Genomic DNA, 22,584 nt, shown 5'->3' with positions numbered 1-22,584 from the left:
AAGATAATGTAGTACTGGTGAAAGAACAGACAAAAAGATCAATGGAAAGGATGGAGAGCCGAGAAGTAGACCCTCCATAAATATAGTGAAATTTTAATTGAAATTAATTGATCTTTAACAAAGGAGTAAAGGCAGTACAATGGAGCAAAGAAAATCTTTTTCACTGAATAGTGCTGAGACAACTGGACATTCATAGGACCTAAAGAAAAAAAAAAATCTAGACACAGACCTTACACTCTCCACAAAAATTAACTCAAATTGGATCACAGACATAAATGTAAAAGCCAAACTATAAAACTCCCAGAGGTTAGCAATGCCTGCATGGCTCAGTCTATTAAGCATCAGACTCCTGATATCAGCGTAGGTCTTGATCTCAGGGTTGTGAGTTCAAGCTCCTTGTTGGGCTCCATGCTGGGAATGGAACCTTTACTTAAAAGAAAACAAAAAACTCCTGAAGGTAACATAGAAGAAAACTTAGATAATTTGGGGTTTGGCGATAAACTTTTTAGATACAATACCAAAGTCACACAATTCATGAAAGAAAGAATATGTCAGACTTGTTCAAATTAAAATCTGCTCTGTGAAAGTCAGTATCAAGGGAATGAGAAATCAAGCCACAGACTGGGAGAAAATATCTGTGAAAGACACATCTGATAAAGCAAAATATATATCAAAAAAACTCCGAAAACTCAATAAAAAGAAAACAAACAACCCAATTAAAAAATGGGTCAAAGGGGCGCCTGGGTGGCTCAGTCATTAAGCATCTGCCTTCAGCGCAGGTCATGATCCCAGGGTCCTGGGTTTGAGCCCCACAAAACTTGTGGGAAGCTTGGCGGGGAGTCTACTTCTCCCTCTTTCACTCCCTGTGCTTGTGTTTCCTCTCTCACTGTGTCTCTCTCTGTCAAATAAATAAAATCTTAAAAAAAAAAAAAAAAAGTGTTCAAGAAACATTAACTCTTTGAAAAAAAAAAAAAAAGGACAAAGGGGCACCTGTGTGGCTCAGTTGGCTGAGCATCCAACTCATGATTTTGGCTCAAGTCATTATCTCATGCGTCATGGAATCAAGCCCCTTGTTGGGCTCCCTACTCAGCAGGGAGTCTGCTTGAGATCCTCCCCCTCTGCCCTTCCCTCCACCGGAGCTTGCTCCCTGCTCTCTCTCTTTCAAATAAATAAATGAATTTTTAAAAATGGGCCAAAGACCTTAACAGACTGCCCACCAAAAAAGATATATAGATGGATAAAGATATACATATGAAAAGATGCTCCATATCACACATCATTAGGAAAACACAAATTAAAACAACAGTGACATCCTGCTACATACATATTCAAATGGCCAACATCCAGATCACTGACAACAACGAATGCTGGCAGGGGTGTGAAAGAATAGGAACTCTCATTCATTGCCAGTAGAAATGCAAAATGGTACAGCCACTTGGAAGACGGTTTGGCAGTTTCTTACAAAACTAAACACAGTCTTACCATATGATCTAGAAATCATGCTCTTTGGTATTTATCCAAAGCAACTGAAAACTTATGTCCACATAAAAACCTGCACATGAATTTTTATAGCAACTTTACTCATAATTACCAAAACCTGGAAGCAACCAGAATATCCTACAGTGGGTGAATGGATAAATAAACTGTGGTATGTCCAGATGATGGAATATTATTCAGCACTAAAAATAAATGAGGTATCAAGCCAAGAAAAAATATGGAGGAACCTTAAATGCATATTACTAACACATATTAAGTGAAAGATGCCAATCTGAAACAGCTACATACTGTATGATTCCAACCAAATGGCTCTCTGAAATAGGCAAAATGGTAAAGACAGTACAAAGATCAGTGGTTGCCAGGGGACAGAAGATAGCACAGAGGATTTTTAGGGCAGTGAAAATATTCTATGATAATATAATGATGGATACATATCACTATACATTTTTCCAAACCCGTCAAGGTACGACACCAAGAGTGAACCCTAAACTATAAATTCTGGGTGATGATGGCGCATCAGTGCAGTCTCATCAGTTACAGGAACTACAGCACTCTAGTGGGGGATGCTAATAATGGCTGGGGCTATGGACCTGTGGGGGCAGGGCAACCTCTGTACCTTCTCCATTCTGCTGTCAAACTATAACGGCTCTCAAAAAATAAAGCCTTAGAAAAAGTTGAAAATGACTAAGTAAAAATAAATAGCTTGATGCATGCTTATTCTCACAGAGTGCTCAGAAAAGAGCCTGTACTCATTGCTTATTATTCTAAGACAGAAAAGCACAGCATAGCAGAAAGTCCAGCTTCCAAACAAGAATTGTTGTCTCTTTGACAGAGCTCCAATGCAATTACACCCGAGCCACTGATTTTTCTATCACTACTTCCCCTTTGTTTCAGAGACAGCATCCACGACCTTCTGTTCATGCGGTGGAGGAAGAAATTGCTTCCCGGAAAGCTGAGCCCACTGCCTTTTACTAGATAAAGAAAAAACAAAAAGTCATTCGACTCTGACAAGCCGATTACTGTCTATGGAGGAGCAAAATGCCTCCCTTAGGACTAAGGAAAGAGCCAACAAGGTACAGTATGTTCAAACCTTTAACCACTGCTCTGCCAAGAGCTGCTACATATGAGCACACTACTCTCTCTCCTCTGAGCAGTCACATGCGCCTAACTGAAAGTACAAGCCTCCATAAGGAGGCTACCTAGCTGTAGTTTCAAATGCATATAAAGTGAAAGAATGCTGAAACAGGTCTCCCCTTTCCATTTTTGCATTGCCTTAGCTAGGCAAAAACTAAAGGAAAGAAAAGGAAAGGCTAAAGAGGAAATAGCTAAATTGTTGAATCTAATATGGTGCCTTATAAAACAAATTCAGACACCCAGACCCCTGAAAATGTTAGAGTAACTACTTTTACTGTCCCCTCCCAATACAGCCTAAGTGGACTAGGGTCTCTTCTTCTAAGAAATACCCGAAACTGAAGTAAAATGACAAATGTCTGATGTTATGAACATTTAAGACAGTATAAAAAATTAATGTACACAGATTGTCACTGTATAAAAAAATGATGTTCACTAAAGTGACAAGTGTAATACTATCTGCTCAGTCTAGTATTCCGAAGATTGACTGATTGATTGATTGATTTTAGAGAAAGAGAGAGCATGAGTAGGGAGAGGGGCAGAGGGAGGAGAGAGAGAATCCCAAGCAGTGTTGCACTGAGCCCCAAGTGGGGCTTGATGTCAGAACGCTGAGATCATGACCTGAGCTGAAATCAAGAGTCAGATGCTAAACTGACGGAGTCACCCAGGCGCCCCTCACTCTGGTTTTCTAGAGCAAAGTCCACCTACACCCCACACCTGAGATCTTGACAAGTCCAATGAAAACTCTTCACTTGACTAAAATAACTCATGCCAATAAACGGATTTATTGTTCAGTTTTTGGTTGTTATTTTTTCCCCCCAGTCAGTGACTTTGAGAACAGGGACACAAAAAGGAGGTAACTGAGACTTAGCATTAAAATGCAGGCCTTTGGGACACTTGGGTGCCCTCAGTCGGTTAAGTGCTTGCCTTTGGCTCAGGTCTGATCCCAGGGTCCTGGGATCAAGCCCCATGGTGGGCTCCTTGCTCAGCATGGAGCCTGCTTCTCCCTCTCTCTCTGCCTGTTACGCACCCCCTGCTTGTGCTTTCTCTGTCAATAAATAAAATCTTTAAAAAAATTTTTTTTAATTAAAAAAAATGCAGGCCTTTAAAAAAATCATCCACCCTATTAAGCTGCTACTATCTATCTGGTAACCTCTTACCAATCAAGCTTGTAGTCTCTGTTTCATAGGTTGCTGCTTTAAATCACCTTTTCTCTGCAATTAGTTTTATAAGAACTCCTGCCAGGACACACACACCCGGAGACAGACAGACAGACACACACACACACACAAACTCACACACACACAAACATGCATGCATACACATGGAACTAAATGCGTGTCAGAGGCATCCAGAAAAATAAACAAATGAGATCTCTGACCCCTAGAGTGATCGTTTTGGTAGTCTGTGACCTTGCCCAATAAGGCATTCTCAGCTTTGAAGCCAAGAATTTGACTTGGTCACAGCTAGAAAAGACAAGACTTCAGTCAGATATTTCCTGATGTTGAATGCTAAATTCTGAATCAGAATCAGAATCAAGAAGGGAAATATATATTTTAAGCAGCCTTTCCATAAAACATACAGACAAAATATACAAAGAATACTTGTACTATAAACATCAACCAAGAAATTCTCCAATCTCTTTCAATCCTTTGTGTACTTCCACATATTTTTATCACAAATTATTTCACATAAATATTTCCATGTATCTACTTAGCCACAGGTGTCACTTTTAATGATAAATGAGGTCCACAGCATTAACACACAAGGGAAAAAGAAGACCAGACATATGGAAGGGCTATGAAATCAAAGAAGAGGATGCAAGATCTGAGTAGAGAAGAATTTTATTATTCATGGGTAGGACCCTCCATGCAGTTGTACGCCCAAAAATTCAGAGGATAAACAAGCTAGCAATCACCAGGCAGAATACACATCTCAGGACACCATTAACCAACTTCTAGCCATACCCTCATCCCACCTTAGTCATATTTCCTCTTGCTACCAATCAGTATGGCAGCCACTATAACCAAAGCCCCCACTATTACATGACACTACACAAAGAAAGATGCCATTTGTATCTGGGAGCTTACAGACATAAAACTAAGAATGAGAAGAAGGAAGTCAATCAGGAAGTAACCCACTCTAGAATTCACAAAGATGACACCACAATGCTTCTTTGGGCCTATGAGTGGAGGATGCTGAAGCCAAGATTTTTAGGTCCCAATTTCCTAGTTCTGTCTACCTTTCTGACCAGTCAAGAATTTATTTTCTTTCCATCTTAAAATCATGGCCAAGCTACAAACATGATTGTTTACCTCAGAAAGAGTTAGCCACTTCTCAGCAGCACTCCCAGGCAGTTAAAAATCCATTACCATTACAGATTAAGGCTAAGGCAGTTGCAGAGAGATCCTTTCAGGTGAGTAAGAATTCTTATCTTTTTGTACAAGTCAAGCTCAGTTATAGTAATAAACTGTAGTTTATTACTGACTGCACTGGGACCACTGACCAAAAAACGACTTATTCTCTCTCCCCACCCCACCCCCATGTTAGATGAGCATATTTACATGTATAGGTCGAATAATGAGAAACCAGTTTAGCCTAGTAGTTAAAAGGGCTAGTCTGGGTTTGTGTAATAGCTCCATCACAAAATATCGTGTGGCCTTGTACAAGTTACTCAGTCTCTCTGAACCTTCGCTTTCTCATCTGTACAACAGGGATAATATTATATCCTCCTTCAGGGGATTTCTAGGATTAAATAAAGTAGTATCTATAAAGCACTTTTATACAGTACATAAGAGCTCAGTTAGCTGTTGCATTACGGCTGTTATTATTACATTAATAGAGTTAAACAATTTTCTTTGTATTTTGTTCTCTCCCATTCCCCCCATCTAATCCCTTGGGTGGAATACAATTTTCCACATTATATAAACATAGCCTTTCCTCTAAGTGTGTAGGTCTGTATACCCAAGCTGCTGGTCTGCACTAATCAACAATAATTCTGAACATCATGTTATAGAGCCTGATGTAGGCTAATGTTCATTTTACCATGGAGTCAATTCAGCTCAACAAGTAGGGAAACTAAATTACCACTGAGGCCAAGACTGGAGCCCAGTCTAGAAGGTGGAAAGTCACTATCTCTATGAAAAGAGATCTTGCCCAATACTAGAGAGTTATTATTCTAAGTAGATAGGAAGCCTGAATTCTAGAACTGGAGAGATCAGTTCAGTCTCCTTCCCTCATATTTTAACAATATAAATTTTCCAGGGCAGGGCAAAGAGGAAATATCTCTTTCTATCTCAAAAAGAATTAAGTTGATTCTAGTGTTTATTAGGATGCTTCTTAAGACTTAGAATTCTCAACTAGCTTCTAACAGAAGGAAATTGAAATAGCCCAATACAAAACTAAGAAGTAAATCTATTTATCTTTGACAGCCTCCTAAGTTGCCACGTCTCCTTTGCTCAGGAACCATTCTACCTAAGCCAGTCCTCATCTACTATTCCAAAACACAAATACAAACTTCTATTCCTTAGTGTAGCCAATACTACATCCGTGGCTAAACTGATTTATACTAAAGGTCCCATACTTTTCTAGTAACTTATTAGTTTACATGAATCTTTCACTAATGTAGAAGTACAGAGGATTACTTTAAGACAGGGAATCTTTCTTACTTACCTTTAAGTTGCACTGACTTTTTTCAGTCACATATAAGGCTGCCCTTGAGAGGAATGGAAAGGACATTTTATTGTACTCAACATCATCAAAGGAAAAAGGATCATGGGCTCTACTACTTCTTTGCTCAGCCCTAATACCTTCACTCCCCATATACAGTCCAATGTTCATGCTACCCTTGCTCCCAAAACCCAGAATCAGTAAAACTCTCACTAGGCAAGTCAAATCTTTTAACATCAGAGAGACTTCTGGAGGATCAGAAAAGCTGCCACCTTAATCTCCCTGGATAGATTCTTGAGACTTTTAGAGGGACCTTCGAGCTGTGACCTTAAATATTAAATTTTCTCTTCCCCTTTCTCTAGCTATACCTAATCACATGGTTATCTGCTCATAACTTTAAAGAATTAGAGGACAGCAAGATTCTAACTATATGACATTCTGGGAAAGACAAAACTATGGAGACGGTAAAAAGATCAGTGGTGGGGTGCCTGGGTGGTTCAGTAGGTTAAACATCTGCCTCTTGATTTTGGCTCAGGTCATGATCTCAGGGCTGGGAGATGAAGCCTCGCATAGGGCTTTGCACTCTGCAGGGAGTCTGGTTGGGACTCTCTCTCTTCCTTTGCCCCTCTACCCACTCACACAAGCTCACTTGCACGTGCTCTCTCTCTCTCAAATAAATAAATACATCTCAAAAAAAAAATTAAATGTATATTAGAAAAAAAAAATCAGTGGTTATCAAGCGTTGGGGATAACTGCAGGGAGGGATGAATAAGTGGAACACGGGAATTTTTAGAGCAGTAAAACTACTCTATATGATAAATAATGGTGGGTGCATATTATTGCACATTTGTGAAGACCCATAGAATGTACAACACAAAGATTAAACCCTAAGGTAGCTTGCGGACTTCAGTTAGTATTAATGTATCAATATTGGCTCATCAGTTATAACAAATGTACCACACTAACATAAAATAGCAGGGGGGAGGGAAGGGACGGGGCACCTAGGTGGCTCAGGTCATGATCCCAACATGGGATCAAGCCCCAGGTCCCTGCTCAGTGAGGAAGCTTGTTTTTCCCGCTCCCTCTGCTGCTCCCCCCCGCCAACTTGTGCACTCTCAAATAAATAAATAAATACAAGCCTTAAAAAAGAAAAAAGACACAGTAGCAGGGGAGAATAAGAAGTATATATGGGAACTCTCAGTACTTTCCACTCAATTTTTTTTCAAAAGATTTTATTTATTTTCTTAACAGAGAGGAGCAAGAGAGAGAGAGCGAGCACAAGTGGGGGAGAGGGGCAGAGGGAAAGGGAGAAGACGACTCCCCATTGAGCAGGGAGCCTTAGGTGGGGCTCGATCCCAGGACCCCAGGACCATGATCTGAAATGAAGGCAAATGCTTAACCAACTGACACCTAGTCATTCCTCCACTCAATTTTTCTATAAGTGTAAAACTGATAAAAAGAATAGTCTGTTGTTGTTTTTTTTTTAAATCAGAGGAAACACTGGTTAATAACCCTTACCAGGTACAATGACTAATAAGAGCCAAGATATGTTATACAAGAAGAAGGCAAAAAGTAAAAAAAGAGACTACAGCGCTTAATCACAAACTAGACAGGAGGATAACTAAAGACAAGGCAAAAGTCTTGAGGAAGTGAGGGAAGGAGAGAGAGACAACTCTCACATCATTTTTATAGTGACTGGTGTGCAAAAAAACTAAAGCAAATGTTATCTCCCTCGGAGAAAGAGAAGAGAAACCAAGCTTATAAGGGGTACTGAGATACTTGGCAGAAAAATTACCACCATTAAGCCTCTGGCATACTTACAAGTGTCACCCTGATGCCTCTCCCTGTGGCTAAGAAATCAGAGCTTGTCACTGTAACCAAGTCTGCAACCTGTGCTGGTGCCAATCTTTATGGTAAATTGAGGCATTTTTCAGGAAAATCAAGGGATAATTGCCCAGTCTCAAAAGCAGATCTGACCCTTGGGAGGAGAAAGGAGGCGTTCCTTTTGCCACTGGATGATTCTCTCTGGAATAACATAAATGGCTCTTCAAGAGACTATGTCTTTGATAAGCGGAGCTGCAACTCTGACAGCCAATCTGCCGACTGACTGCCGAACAGAGCGCTCTGCTTTCCACAATGACTCAAAGGACTCGGCAAGGCTGCAGATTTATTCTGCTGACTTTCCCTGCAGAGTTACCCAAGTTTTTCAAAGGCAAAAAGGAAGAACTCTTTCCCTCAACCCAGGGAATTGCAAATTCCACCTGGGATCTAAAGACAGAATTATGTTTGCTCAAAATCCGACATCATCGATGTGAACAAGGGGATTTAAATGCTGGAATGAGGGCTGGCAATGTTGGTCTTTAGAGCAGAAGTTGGTTCGGCTCCTCAATCTGCCGGCAGAATCAGCAGCCACAGTCTGGTGTGTCAGACTGGGAATGGGCTAATTTCAAAATTCTTTCTCATTCGCTTCGTTCTTTCACATGGCAATTGTAAATAGTCCAGATTCTTACCAAAGCACAATCTTAGGTGGTGTATTTCAGTGCACAAAGAAACTTCTAAGTAAAAACACAAAGGCACTACTACAAAGAGATAACCCCCAAACCTTCCATCTTTTCTCCACAATGTTTTTCTTCTTGAAATCTTATCCTTAATCTGATCATTTTTGAGGGATTTAAAAAGCAAAATCTATCTATAATAAACTACTAATAACAGCATTTCTCCCTCACAATTTATATGTCATTTCTTCAAGGTGAGATTTTTAAAGAAAACAGCTTTCAACATATTCTAAGTCAAAAGTAATAGCTATGTGCTATGATTTATAGGACAGACCCTCTATGGTTAAATAGATTCAACCCTCAACAGACAAAAGAAAACTAGGCTTGAGAGTTCAGATATGCAATTTCTGTTTGAAACCTTTTTTATCTTAAGATACACAAAGATTTTAAAACACTAATATTTAGAGATAATAAGTTCTATTTTGATTTTTTAAAATATTCATTGCTGTACTGAGCAAGTATCCTACAACAGTAACTGGAGCACGGACAGTAGTAATAGTAAAATACAGCACAGAAAATTATAAACAGAAAATCAGAGTAAGATTTTTTTTTCCCCAATAAAAAACCATGTAACCCCTTTTACAAAAACAAATGAAAAGCGGACAAAAATATAGATGTTCTGCTTTATAAATAACACTGGCAAACAATAGCTATCTTAAATTTTTAGACATAACCAAAAGTCTAAAGATCTGGCTAAGTGAAATTAAGCTAAATGCTTACTAACGTTTGCAACTGTAACCCTTTCAAAGGGGTTTATCATTTGGTTATAAAGACTCAAGATCAAAACCTGGCTCTTCCCTAATTCCAAATGAAGAGGCTTCTTTTGTTCTGTAAATCCAATTTAAAAAGAACACTGTATTTTAATATAAGTCACTGGCATCTGGTTAAAAAGCTTAAGTTTGTCCCGTTACATCCTTTGAGCAAAACATTGAAGTTCTCTTTCCTCTCCTATGAAAGAGCTTCCAGAGAGAGCATCTCTTGTACCTTGTTCATAATGCACAATTTATCGGCATTTTGTTTCCTTTCTAAATGGCCGGGAGGGAAGAAGAGCTCCACAGCCACTGTGTGTGGTTAGTAATGGCGCTTTTACTTGTCATTGTACAAAGCCTGTTAAATATTTACAACACAGACAGCAATATCTAGTCCTAAACACCCAGTTGTGAGTTTGAATTTTTTTAGAAATAAATCTATGACAAGTTTTCCCCAGCAAAACGCCAGAAGACTTTACTAACAGCTTCAAGAGACCCAGCGGGTCCAGAGGAGCAGTTATAGGCCATCTGGTGATTACTTATTATTATTTATACAGCACTGTAGATGTACACACAGATGTGTTATGAATCCACATACAGAGTAGGCCCTAACAAGGGCTTCAGACAAAATGCGACTGCTGAGCAAGTCAATCTGCATTAAAGAAACACGCTAACCAGAAAGAGGGAACACACTGGCTGTTCTTTAATCTGCCGCATTAGCTGGAAGATTATTTGATAAGAGAATGATGAATTCTATATAATGATGACAATACCTTGTAAGTTAACAACCTAGCTGTACGTAGTTTTGCAGGGGTGGCAAAAGAGGGACTAATGAAGGACAGGCTCTCAGATCCAGAAAGCACATTATTAACTAGGCAGTTTATAAAAGAAGGGAGTAGAAAACAGCCTCTCTCCTGAGTTAGGAAGAACTGAGATACAAAGATACAGAATTTTTTTTTTTTTTTTTCCTACCAGGAATGCTCTGAGAACTGTTTCTGGGCTCCCATTCCAAATATTAAGTCATACTCAAGGAAAACAAGAGTGAATAACCGAAAAATTTCATCTAATTTCTTGGGTATCGCTCTAATTAGGTTCATACAGCCTCCCCTTGGCAGATCAGAGCAGGGATGCTTTTAATCCACTATGCTCTTAGTAACATAAAAATAATGGTAACATAAAAAGCTAAAATCATCAACCACATGTTTCTAAAGGCGAATATCAAGAGTGCCAGATCGGACATTAAAAACAAGGTTTAGGGGCGCCTGGGTGGCTCAGTGGGTTAAGCCGCTGCCTTCAGCTCAGGTCATGATCTCAGGGTCCTGGGATCGAGTCCCGCATCGGGCTCTCTGCTCAGCAGGGAGCCTGCTTCCTCCTCTCTCTCTCTGCCTGCCTCTCTGCCTACTTGTAATCTCTCTCTGTCAAATAAATAAATAAAATCTTTAAAAAAAAAAAAAAAAAAAAACAAGGTTTAATTCCTTGCTCTTAATATATTTACATTCTTAAAAATCCTAGTCCCAATTTTGTCCACACAATGCATAACGGTGGTCTACTTCCATCACAACGATTCATAAAACTGTAGCATACTCAGAGTGGACTAAAAGTTATTGCAAAATCAACATATTATTACAAAAAACAAGGTTAGCATTTGGCCTAATTGTGTATAATGCAGTGTATTTTCAGCTGCCTGACAGCATGCAGGCACTCTTACCAGATGGGAACTGGATGAATTATTGAATGAAATATGAATTATTAAATAAAAATTTGAATTTTTTTAAACTCTTGGCAGGGGGTGAGGAAGAAAGGCTTATTTGTTTGCCTGAAATTGCCCTCACCTGTCGAAGCATGTAAAGATGGTATCTACCACCATAAATGGTATTTACCTATCAAAGCCATTTCTTCCTTATTATTCTCCAATTCAAGATGCTCCCCTGACATAAAGAATTAGTAATCAGCACCAACCCATTCTTCCTTCTTTTCTTTGTGCTAATGCCAGGTAATAGGGATACTTGCCAAAGGGATAGAATTAAAAATCCAGAGTCCCATAATACCAGTATGGCCCACTTAAAGGGAAGGCTGGGATAACAGAAAAAAAATCTAGAGATTTGTGTTACATAGGCAATAAAACATATACCTTTGTAGCATGCCAGCATTTAACCAATCATAGAAGCTATTTGTTGCCTCATATATTACAAAGCAATAGAGATTTAAGGGATAATGTTCATGAAGGCAGAGGATACGAAGCAATAAACAGCATTGGAGGTTGGTTAAATGCCAAGTGAAGCCAGGACTACAGCACCATTAACATTATTCCTATTATATGACAAGATAAGGAGGTACAAGAAGCTGCCCTCAATCCCACCACAACTAGGGCTCTACTGCTATTCTTGGCCTTAGAAAGGGAAAGCAGGCCCTGGAGGTCTATGAGCTAGTTATGTGTTTCTTGTCTCAGTTAGATAGAAGAGAACCTCAACCTATACCTAAATGTCCTCTGGGAGAAGAAAAGATCTGGCAGTAGATAACCTTAGGGGGGAAAAAGAGTAACAGCCCCTCAGGCCACAATGGACAGAGGAACAATCAAAGGATTTTTCCTTAAAAGGACAGAGTGGATATAGAGGTGATTATGACAGAAATTTTCCTCAATGGCTAATAATGGGATGATCTTGTCCATTAGAAGTATCTCCTCAGAGGAAATGTGTTCCTGCTCTTAAAGAAATAGACATTCTAAGTAATAAGCTTATATGATCAGCTTCTGCTCAAGGGCTTAGTTACAATAACCAGAAGGACTACTTAAATCTGCATAATTTGTACTACAAAACAGTGTCATGTTCCCAAAAGGGAGGTACAGGAATATGGAATTTGTGGGCTCCTAGTAATAAAAACTGGGCAAAAAGCATCTAAAAGGTAAGTTATCTAACTGCATTTACAAATTCAAGATTACTCTCAGAAGCATAGTACAGTTGACCCTTGAATGACATGGGTTTGAATTGCACAGGTCCACTTAAATGTGGAATTTTTAAAAAGTAAATATAATACAGTACCATAAATTTTCTCTTCCTTACAATTTACTCAACATTTCCTTTACTCTGGCTTATTCCAAAGTGAGAATACAATATTTAATGCATATAACATACAAAATACAAGTTCATCAACTATTTATATTATTGGTAAGGCTTCAAGTCAACATTAGGCTATATTAGTAGTTAAGCTTTTAGGGAGTCAAAAGTTATATGCAGATTTTTAACTCCCCTGGGGTGCTCCTAACCCCTCCATTGTTCAAGGGTCAACTGTAGTTTTTCCTGCTTCTACAAACAACTGAGCAATTTCACAATCCACCTTTAAATAAGAGAGTGCCCCAAAGCATCAAAAATTACAAGATTACCTAAATTCAGCACCAAACTATACTTCTACTAACTATACTACATCACAACAGTATTAATTAGATGCTATCTTATAAACATTTCAAAAACCCAAACCACTCAAATTCAACCCAACCCTTTGGCACAGGGTATCTGGGGTACTGTTGCCTTAACAACACTAACCCGTTCTCTGGAGGCAGCTCTATTAACTATTCCTGCTACCACATTCCATAGAGAGGTATTAGCAAGAATATTGCTCTCCCTAAGTTCCTCTTCAGGAGAGTGATGAGGCCTCAAGAGAAACAGGGTCTCGACAGGAGAATAGAGATGAGAGGGCTCAAAACACCCTATCATCTGTCTTTTCAGATAAGAATGCAGAGAATACAACCTTCAGCAGCCATCTTTCTTTTAAAAAAGTGCATGCAGCATATTTAGAATTCAGCTGTGTCACATCAGACTTACTGTTGGGAAGTGGATCATGAACAGAATCCAAAAATAACAGCCATTAAAGACCTAGCAACCAAAACATGTTTACGTATCCATTGAAAGCCTGGTGGTTTTGATTATATGGTGGAGAGCATAATCCACTAGTCTATTTTAGGTGAATTTTCCTTTCACCTTCCCTTAATATTAAGGCGTAGATAATTTCTGAGTTTAGGGGTACATAAGGTAAAGTCTGGGCAGAGAACATACACTGAAATAATGCAAGATTCCTACAGTTTTTGTTTGTTGGTTGGTTTTTTAAGGATCCATCTCTTGAATTATGATTTGCTTTCATTCCTTCTTCCTCTAAGAGGTAGAAACCACTGATTTTTGAGGTTTCAATGGCAGTAGGTTCTAAACCATGTCTTGTAAAAATTATCATGGTCCTTATTACCACTACTAGGATTTACATAGCTTTTTAAAAATTATTCTACCATTTCTGGAATAAAAATTTTGAATCAATGACAGTGGATTATAAATAACTTAAAGGCCTCAAGTGGCTCCAGGATGAAACCATTTTCAAGAGATGTAAGAAAGCTGGATGACAGGCCTAGGGTAGTTCGCTTTCCCAAATGTATCTTCTTTGCCAGATTTCCACTATTTCACATAATAGAAAGCAACCACAGTTGTTTACCACAGTAAATCTTGAAGAGATCCTACTTTAGAGTTAATTGTTACTAGATATTGGGGGAAACTTGGAAGGAGACTAAACTTAACTAGAGAACTACAATTTTACCTGATCATAAAATTCTGACATGCAAAGGAGGTAAAGGGACGAACAATGCTACCTTCTATTCTTTTCTATAAAGCAAGAAACTGGAATACAAAAGAAGGTAGCAATCTCCCTGAGTTCCATATCCATTGAGGGGTGGGGAATGGGGACGGCTTCAGGACCAACAGTAGAGGTTATAAAGAATCCGAACAACCAAAATACCAGCAAACAATTCAGAAATGGGAGGAAGAAGTAGGGGAAGGAAAAGGCTTATGACAAACAGTATCCAACAATACAAAAGGAACCAAAGTAAAAAGTCCCTACTATTTTTACCACCTCTAACCCAAGCAAAACAAAAAGAAATTTCAGTGAAAACTACTCTTTTCTGATGAGACAGCCTAAAGAAACCCATTTATACCTTTATTTTCAGGGAGCTTACGAGATGCTTTTTTTGGTGTTTTCCTTTTATTTTATAATCCATTTTAATTTCTTTAAGCCCTTGTCTAGGTGGTTTTAATCATAAAACATAAGCGGGGCACTGAGAAGCTTAAAAATAAACAAAGAAAAATAAAAGTATGAGAAAAATAAATCTTTTCACCAAAACTGCAGATTTTTAAAGAGAGATAAGTGAAAAGGGTCCCCGGTATCAATTATGGGAATCACAGTAAATAGTATTACCAACAAATCCACACGCAAAAATTTGAAGGGATCAGGTTCAGATATATATTCTAATATAGCTGTCTGAAAAGTGAAACAAATCCACCCTAATTTCCCAAGTGGCTTCTATTGTAAAAGAATAAAATACAAATCAGATGGGGGAGAACAGTCAACAATAAAGCTGAAAACTGACAAAAAAGGAAATACACCCTATGACACTAAATACTTCAGAATGCAATGGCTTTTTTAGCCTTTTCTGAAATCTTCAGCATTATTGGACTTTAGAATCCTTCTGCTTATTCCTTGTCACTATCTTATCCCATTCACCTCTCAAATTCCAATTCTTAGGAATCTCTGGAACTTAACTCTTCTTTCTGCTTAAGTATTTACAGTGTTTAATAGAACTAGTCTGCAATCTCACATACCACCAGTAAGTGTCACTGGGCAGTCACATGGCATATTCCTAACTGAACAGAAATTCAACCTTTCAGTTCTATAAAATCAATCCATGAAGGCCGATAAAACTTCCTTTGTATGCTTTTCTTCATCCTTTGTGAAACATGGCAGTAGGGGAGGGTCTAGGAAGAAGAGTTAAGAAGGTACAAAATGGGGGGTGTGTGGGTAAAGAAGCAGTTTCAACAAAATTACTTTATTAAAAAAGCATATGATGAAAGTATCTGACACATAATGTACAGATATGCAGACAATAACATGGCAGCTAACGCACAGAACAAGGCATCCTGCAGTGTCAGGGAGGGAAGATGGCTGAGAAATCTTGTAGTTCATACATTGCTGTGAGATCTCAGGTTCTATGTTGGATTTGTATTTCCTACATAGATAGAGATCTGCCTTAGCTACCAACAGTGATTTTCTGGATCAACAGTCCAAAGAAACTTTTCTCTCTTATTTAAAAAATCCAACATACTCCAGCAGACTGAGGCTCACGATGAACGAATACGTTCTCAGCTGCCTATTCTAAATATGTTAAGCACACTTTTATCTCCCCGAAGGTTGAGGAAAAGATATTTCTAAACTTGTTTTATATTTAGATGGATAGCTTTAGAAAGCAGGAGAGAGCAACATGTATTCCTCAACACTGTGGGTTGGGAAACAAATACCAGTAGAATAACAATATGAAAGAGAGCAAGGCAGATTTCATTACGGTAGAGTGCCTACACCTCCTCATAACATGGATTTACACACTGCAAATCCTCTGATCTGATTACCTCCAGTGATCACGTAAAATACCGGCTTTAAACTCTTTGCCTTAGTGATAAAACAGCCACTTTGATTCACAACGAGACATTCACAATAAAGTATATTGTAAACGTACCTGTCCACAGCCTGGGGCATTGCACACAAACGGTCTGTCGTCTCCCATATTTCATATAGCAGAGCGGAGCTGAGGAGGGGGAGGCAGGGGGAAAAGTTATGTTAAATACGCTGGAGTTTAAAAAAAAAAAAAGTGCTTCAAAAATATCAAGCCTAGAAACAGGTGTTCCAAGAATGCTGTCTATCAAAGCTATAAACACAGGCTACTTTGGGGAGACCCATTAGACAGGTGGCATATGATCTATTGCGCCTCAACTGAAACTTTTAATTAGAAAAATTGAGACCTAAATAGTCAAGGAATTTCAAACCTTTGGTAGATTTCCCCTCTTCCTGCTACAGTATATAACACACTCCTCTAGTCTGCTGAATTACAATCAGTGCAGTTCCCTATGTCAATAAATCCACTGAACATTCGATGCGGAAGCCATATTTCTGAACTAGAGAAGACCAAAATTTGTCATTTAATTAATTAAGGGATTATAGGAGGGGTGCTCCATTTTACAGGGCTATAATCTGGCTCCCTGGTGTATAAACTACGAGACTGTTGGCAAGGGCCGTTTATCCCAGATTATTGCCAAAGAAAACAAAGCACCCATCCTATTGGGCTACACGGGAAATGATTTTCATTAATAAAAAAATAAAAATAAAAACCTTCTCTCCCCACTGGGAGCCTCCTTCTCCCCCCACCAATCGTCTGTGGCAAATGGAGAAATATCGGTGCCCTTCCCCCTCTAATTCTATTTATGGCTAGGTTTTTAAAAGCAGCAATAAAACAAATGTCGACTCTTTGGGGGTTTACTGGGTGAATATGTTCCGGCTGTTTGTGCCGCTCTCGGCCAGAGTTCTTGGGCTGCTCTGTTGCAGCCAACAGATGTGTGCTGCTGCAGGGGATAAAAGAAATGGCACTAAAAGGCATCACCATCCAACCTCTCTATTTCTCTGAAGAATTTAACAGGGCTTATACTGTTGTTTTTTAATTATTGAAACTAAACTCTTGAAAAGCTGATCGAAATTCTTTGTTAAAGAACAATAATTTCAATATGAATGTGTTGGGGAAATTTCTCATTTCCCACTTAGGAATAAAAATAGAGGTGGAGATGGATAAGGATGAGAAATGCAAATCATAGTAAAAATATTCCTAAAAGATCAACAGGGTTTTGAAAGGGGGAGGGCACAAAAATAGACTTCACAGAATAAACTCCTAAAGTATTTTTTCGAACATCTTTCTATAAGAAAGGAAGGTGTAAAAAAGAGCATTAACAAGGGAAGATGAAAGAGGAAGAACTATAATTTGAATATGCCTAGAAACAACTTCAGAACTGTAACCAAATTCAAATTTTTATTTTGGAGATAAACCAAAATATCAGGTTGCCCTCACTCAGGTCTGCATTAAAATAAAATGTTAAAGTGCTAGACTGAATTTGGTAATCAGAAAACCCCGCTTAAAACTCAGAGGGCAGCTAGGTAACATCTCTCTTACTCTCTTAAGACTCACTCTGGGGTTGGAAACCAGTATTTCTGGTAGTCTGATCAGTAATTTCACAACTAATCAGTGTTTAAAATTGTGGGGTGCCCCATAAAACAGAAAGGGCTTCTTAGTCATCTTTCAGTGTGCTAGGAACAGGGTCTAACTATGAAGGAAACTGATGCTGCAGCATTGCTGTAATGGAAGAGAGCCTGTATGTACATAGGTGCACACAGATTTATATCACATTTAGCCAGGATAAATTGCTTCAATAAATTCTTTTCCTAGGAGAAGCCAGCTGAAGCTGATGATTGGGTACTGGGAAAATGAGAGCTTTATTCTTCTTCACACAGCCCCAGGACAAGAGGGTTTTCTGGTTTGTTTGTTTTAAATACATAATGATTTTTTAGCACTTTCTGGAACTATGACATAGTGCAAAAAATAAATATCAAGTAAATAAAAGTATATAAATGCAAAGACCATGGCCATCACGACTGAAAATTCAGAACACTTCTGGAAAGCAATTCATCTCTGGAAAAATTCATAACTGCTGTGCTGGAGATAATTTCACTTACTAGTCCCAAACCCTGCTTTCCTAATATAATCATGAAATGAAAATTTAATTTCAACAGGATCCTGTAGCATATCTTCAACCAGGAAGTAAACTACAAGGGTTAGGGCAGATATAACATAAGAAGCAGGTGAGATTCCTTCCTTTTACCTTGTTTCTGTTATTTGGCTAAATTTTCTGTTTTCTACCTAATTAGAGGAGAAAAGGGGTGCTTTTGAGAGTAGGACAGCACTGGCATAGGAAGTGACCAAATAAACTCCAGAATGGTTTCCCTCCAACCACAAAATTCAAAATTTAACTTGCTTTTGTACAATCATATCACAATATATGGCTTCCAAATCCATTTAACTGCACCCTTACTAGGAAATAGAAGTGAAAAATCACAATTTTCTAAAAGAAAACAAAAGGCAAAACCAAGCTGAGGGAAAAGTATTAAATGCAACAAAAGCAACCATTTTCAGGGCTCAAATCTGACAATCACTCACTAGGATTTCCTGCTTCCTTCCCACTTTACTGGCTTTTTGTTTTGCCATTTTCACCAAAAGGAGGATCACAATGGAAGGAAGAAGGCCCTCTTTCTTAAATACCCAGAATTATTCTGAAATCATTCCTCAGTATCTTGCTGCTTTTCATTTCCATCATTTTCACTTTAAAGTGATTTGTCTTTTTTAAGAATTAAATATATTACAACAACAATCATCTGTTCTCCTACTTAAAAAAAAAAAAAAAAAAAATCCAGCTTACATCTTTTCAAATTCCCTGTTAGCTGTATCAATTGCTACATACAAGGAATGCCATTGCTTATTTCTGATAGATAAAACAAATCTCTAGTTATGAAAGAGGTCAAATTGAAGCCTTCTCAAGAACAAAAAGCAGCACATTTCTATCATATAAACAGGCTGAGACAAAGGTGAAATCCTGCATAAAGATGCTGCCATTCACTAGAATTTAACTCACAGCCCATTTGGAACTATACTACTTGACAAGTAGATCACGTGTCTGGGCATGACACTCAAATATGTGTCTGCTCCCCGATCTATTTCTCAGGATGAAACTCAACATTTTGTACAACTAACCAATAAATGACAGGCAAAGGATACACACATTAAGAGAAATTTCCAGGAGGAAGTGAGATGCTTCCAGAGGAGATCTTAGAACAGGAAAACAAAGATGCAGAAAAAGGCTATTCCAGAGACCAAGTGTGCAGAGGAAAAGGCTCAGTGACCAGAAGGCATAAGTGATAAAAATTACTATTTACTCAAAAGAGAGAAAGTTACCTGAATGCTGGGAGAGAAGTGAAGAAAATCCAAGGTTTAGAGACTGGTTTTTAATAACTGGGATAATTTCATAAAATCTATGTTAAATAGTTTTGTCAAAGCCAGAAGTATATCCTAAAATGGCCAATGTGCAAATATGAAAATTGATTTTCTATGTATGTAATGATATATATATACGCATATATATCTTTTTTCCGCCTTTTTTAATAGAAAGAGAATGGAGTCCGTCACTGAGGATGATAAAGCCTGTTCTCTGGACCCAGGTATAATAAAATAATTTCTCTAGTAACTAACTGCTGTTCATAAAATGTTCCAACTTTAGCAAAGCATAAAAGCCACATACAAACACACCCAAGAGCCTCTTCTTAGGTTCCTAATAACAAAAGCAAATATTGCTAAGTACAAAAATTGAGAAGGGCATATGCACCATTAATATCAAAGATTCATGAAAAAATAGAAGGGGTTTAGACTAGCTATCATTCATTCACTCAAAAAATATTACTAGGGAACTAAATGCCAAGCAAAGTGGACATAAAAATAAAAAGACAATAATCCTTTGCCAAAAAAAAGAATCTTTCACTCATCTGTGTCAAGAAAAACTAGAGCTGGAGAGTAGTTAAAGCAGTAAAAAAGAGTTTTTTAGTCAGAACTATTGCAATAGAAGAAAAGAGACCTCTGTATAGAACTGGGCTCAATTCTGAATACATCATGCACAAGTGGAAATTTATAGCCAAGGACCATGGTGGGGGTTAATGGATGGAAAAGTACTAAGAGGAAACATCAGGAGAAGGGGGGATTCTGACTAAACCAACCTAACAAGAGTCTTGCTAAAGACAGGCCAGGATGATGATATGTCACCTAAGGGACGGTGAAAGATGAAGAATGTGATCAGATATGAGGGTGATCAGATATTGATGGTGAGGGATTCTTGCTAAAACTGGATCTTACAAGAAAGTACACTGATGGGCCTAAAAGAAGGTTCAGAAACCTGCCTAAAGTTTGGTCAGACAATGAATTTTTGTCATTTGGCATGAGAGGTAAGTGGTAAGAACGATGATTTAATTCATAAGTTCAATTAGTCAGAGATTGATCAGCATATATATTAGATCTGTTGCTATTTCTTATTCTTTGTGGGCATTTATCAAATTCCTTTGCTAGACAACTCCAGAGTACAGGCAAGAGCACAAAAAAGAGTAATGTAAAGTCCTGGTAAAAGATCTGGCTAGGATAAAGTCTGAAACTAATAATCACAATTTACTTTCTAGATCAAAAAGTAAATATGGTCAGTTTTAAAATTCATCAATTCACTGGGGTGCCTGGGTGGCTCAATCGGTTAAGCATCTGACTCTTGGTCTCAGCTCAGGTCTTGATCTCAATCTCAGGGTGGTGAGCTCAAGCCCCGAGTTGAGTTCAACACTGGGCATGGGGCCTACTTTAAAAAAAAACAAAAAACAAGAAGCAAAAAACCTAAAATTCATCAATTCAGTGCCTAACCACACTCTAGGCCCCAGAAATCAACAGTGAATGAGACAGACAAGGTTTCTACTCTTACAGTGCTTATAGTCTAAAAGGAAGAGACAAACACAAAGCAAGTAAACAAAATAATTTCAGATTAATAGCAGATAACTGCTATGAAAGAAATGAAATGGTGATATGTTAGTGGCCATGAGCAGGCTATTTTAGTTTCATGAATAAAAAGAAAATGGCTGTATTATCTGTGACCAAAATGGGAATGGGATAGAATATAGAGATCTAGGTTAAAACTTCTGGAAGCCTTTCCTTTCATAACACAGTTTATTTTTGGTAGATACTTACTGATTTAATATGAAGGCAATATTTAAGTATACTCTGCTGAAATTCTACATTTATCTTCCTGTTTCTTTTTTCATAAAGCTGCCAGCTGGGTCCACAAAACAACTGCTATACAGGTATTTATGTATTTAAAGCTAAACATATTTGACATGTTTTAAATACATATACAACTACTTTGTGCCTAAGGCACTTGATGTGACTACACTCAACCAACTCCGTGCTTTCCTTATCATCCAAATAGCACAGAGGTGACTCCACAGCTTTCAGTTAGAGTGCTAAAAAATGGGGAAAAGGAAGATTATTTGCCAAGTTAACCTTTCATTGGCTCTTGAAAACAAAACCCAGGCCAGAGCTGTTAAGATATATTTTCATGTATAAAAGAACGCAGCAGGGGGGGCCTACCTGGCTTCCTAGGTAGACATGCCACTGTGATTGTGAGTTTAAGGAGTTGCAAGTTCTCGGGGGTTTTGAGTTCAAGCCCCACATTGGGCGTGGAGTCTACTTAAAAAAATAAATGAAATAAAATAAAATATTTTAAAAAAAAAAAAAAAAGAAGAAGGAAAGAAACATTTTAAAAAAAGAATGCCACAGAAATTCTTACACCTTCGGTTGCCTGGGTGACTCAGTCCAGTCGTTAAGTGTCTGCCTTGGGCTCTGGTCACGATCCCAGGGTCCTGGGATTGAGCCCCACATCAGGTTCCCTGCTCAGAGGGAAGCCTGCTTCTCCCTCTCCCACTCCATTCCTGCTTGTATTCCCTCTCTCACTACCCCTTTCTTTATCAAATAAATAAATAAAATCTTTAAAAAAAAATAAATTTTTATACCTTCATATAAGACTTTTGGGAGTACATATTTGAACAATCTTTCTGGAAAGCAATCTGGCAATATTTATATTGTCTTTAAAATGTTTTGTATCCCTTGAACAAATCATTCTTTTTTCAGACTTTATTCTGGGGTTAAAGCCCAAAACAGGGACCACTTATATATTAAAAGGTTTATCATAGTCATATTTATAACAATAAAGAACAGGAATTAAATGTTTAGAAAAAAGGATCAATGTAAGAAACTGCTTGACAAGAGACTATATTTAAGTTAAGAATAACATTTCTGGGAGCACCTGGGTGGGTCAGTGGGTTAAAGCCTCTGCCTTTGGCTCAGGTCATGATCCGGGTCCTGGGATCAAGCCCCACATCAGGCTCTCTGCTTAGTGGGGAGTCGGGAGTCTACTTTCCTCCCCCCGCCCCCACTTGTGATCTCTGTCAAATAAATAAACTCACTCTTAAAAAAAAAATAACATTTTCTGAAAGCTATTTAATGA

The 22,584-nt window shown here is 38.2% G+C and overlaps 1 protein-coding gene across 14 annotated transcripts in view; it reads right to left on the bottom strand.

Moving 5' to 3' along the window:
- LOC131838687 (cyclic AMP-dependent transcription factor ATF-7) overlaps window positions 1–22,584 on the bottom strand; it is a 94,715-nt gene that overhangs the window by 59,529 nt on the left and 12,602 nt on the right. For 8 of the 14 annotated variants that reach the window (XM_059185154.1, XM_059185155.1, XM_059185151.1 and 5 more), the window contains 2 exons: window positions 16,143–16,211; window positions 6,301–6,343 (listed from right to left, as the gene is read on the bottom strand). The exons of 1 other annotated variant lie outside the window; for it this stretch is intronic. In XM_059185154.1, the coding sequence (XP_059041137.1) occupies window positions 6,301–6,343; window positions 16,143–16,162 (63 nt within the window). In that variant the 5' untranslated portion in view covers window positions 16,163–16,211. Of the gene's footprint in view, window positions 1–6,300; window positions 6,344–16,142; window positions 16,212–21,668; window positions 21,738–22,584 lie in introns of those variants that run through there. 5 more of the 14 variants (XM_059185156.1, XM_059185157.1, XM_059185159.1 and 2 more) reach the window with 3 other exon arrangements.

The sequence above is a fragment of the Mustela lutreola genome, chromosome 8 (genome assembly GCF_030435805.1).
Source record: "Mustela lutreola isolate mMusLut2 chromosome 8, mMusLut2.pri, whole genome shotgun sequence".
NCBI lineage: Eukaryota > Metazoa > Chordata > Mammalia > Carnivora > Mustelidae > Mustela > Mustela lutreola.
This window is presented reverse-complemented; position numbering and strand designations above follow the sequence as displayed.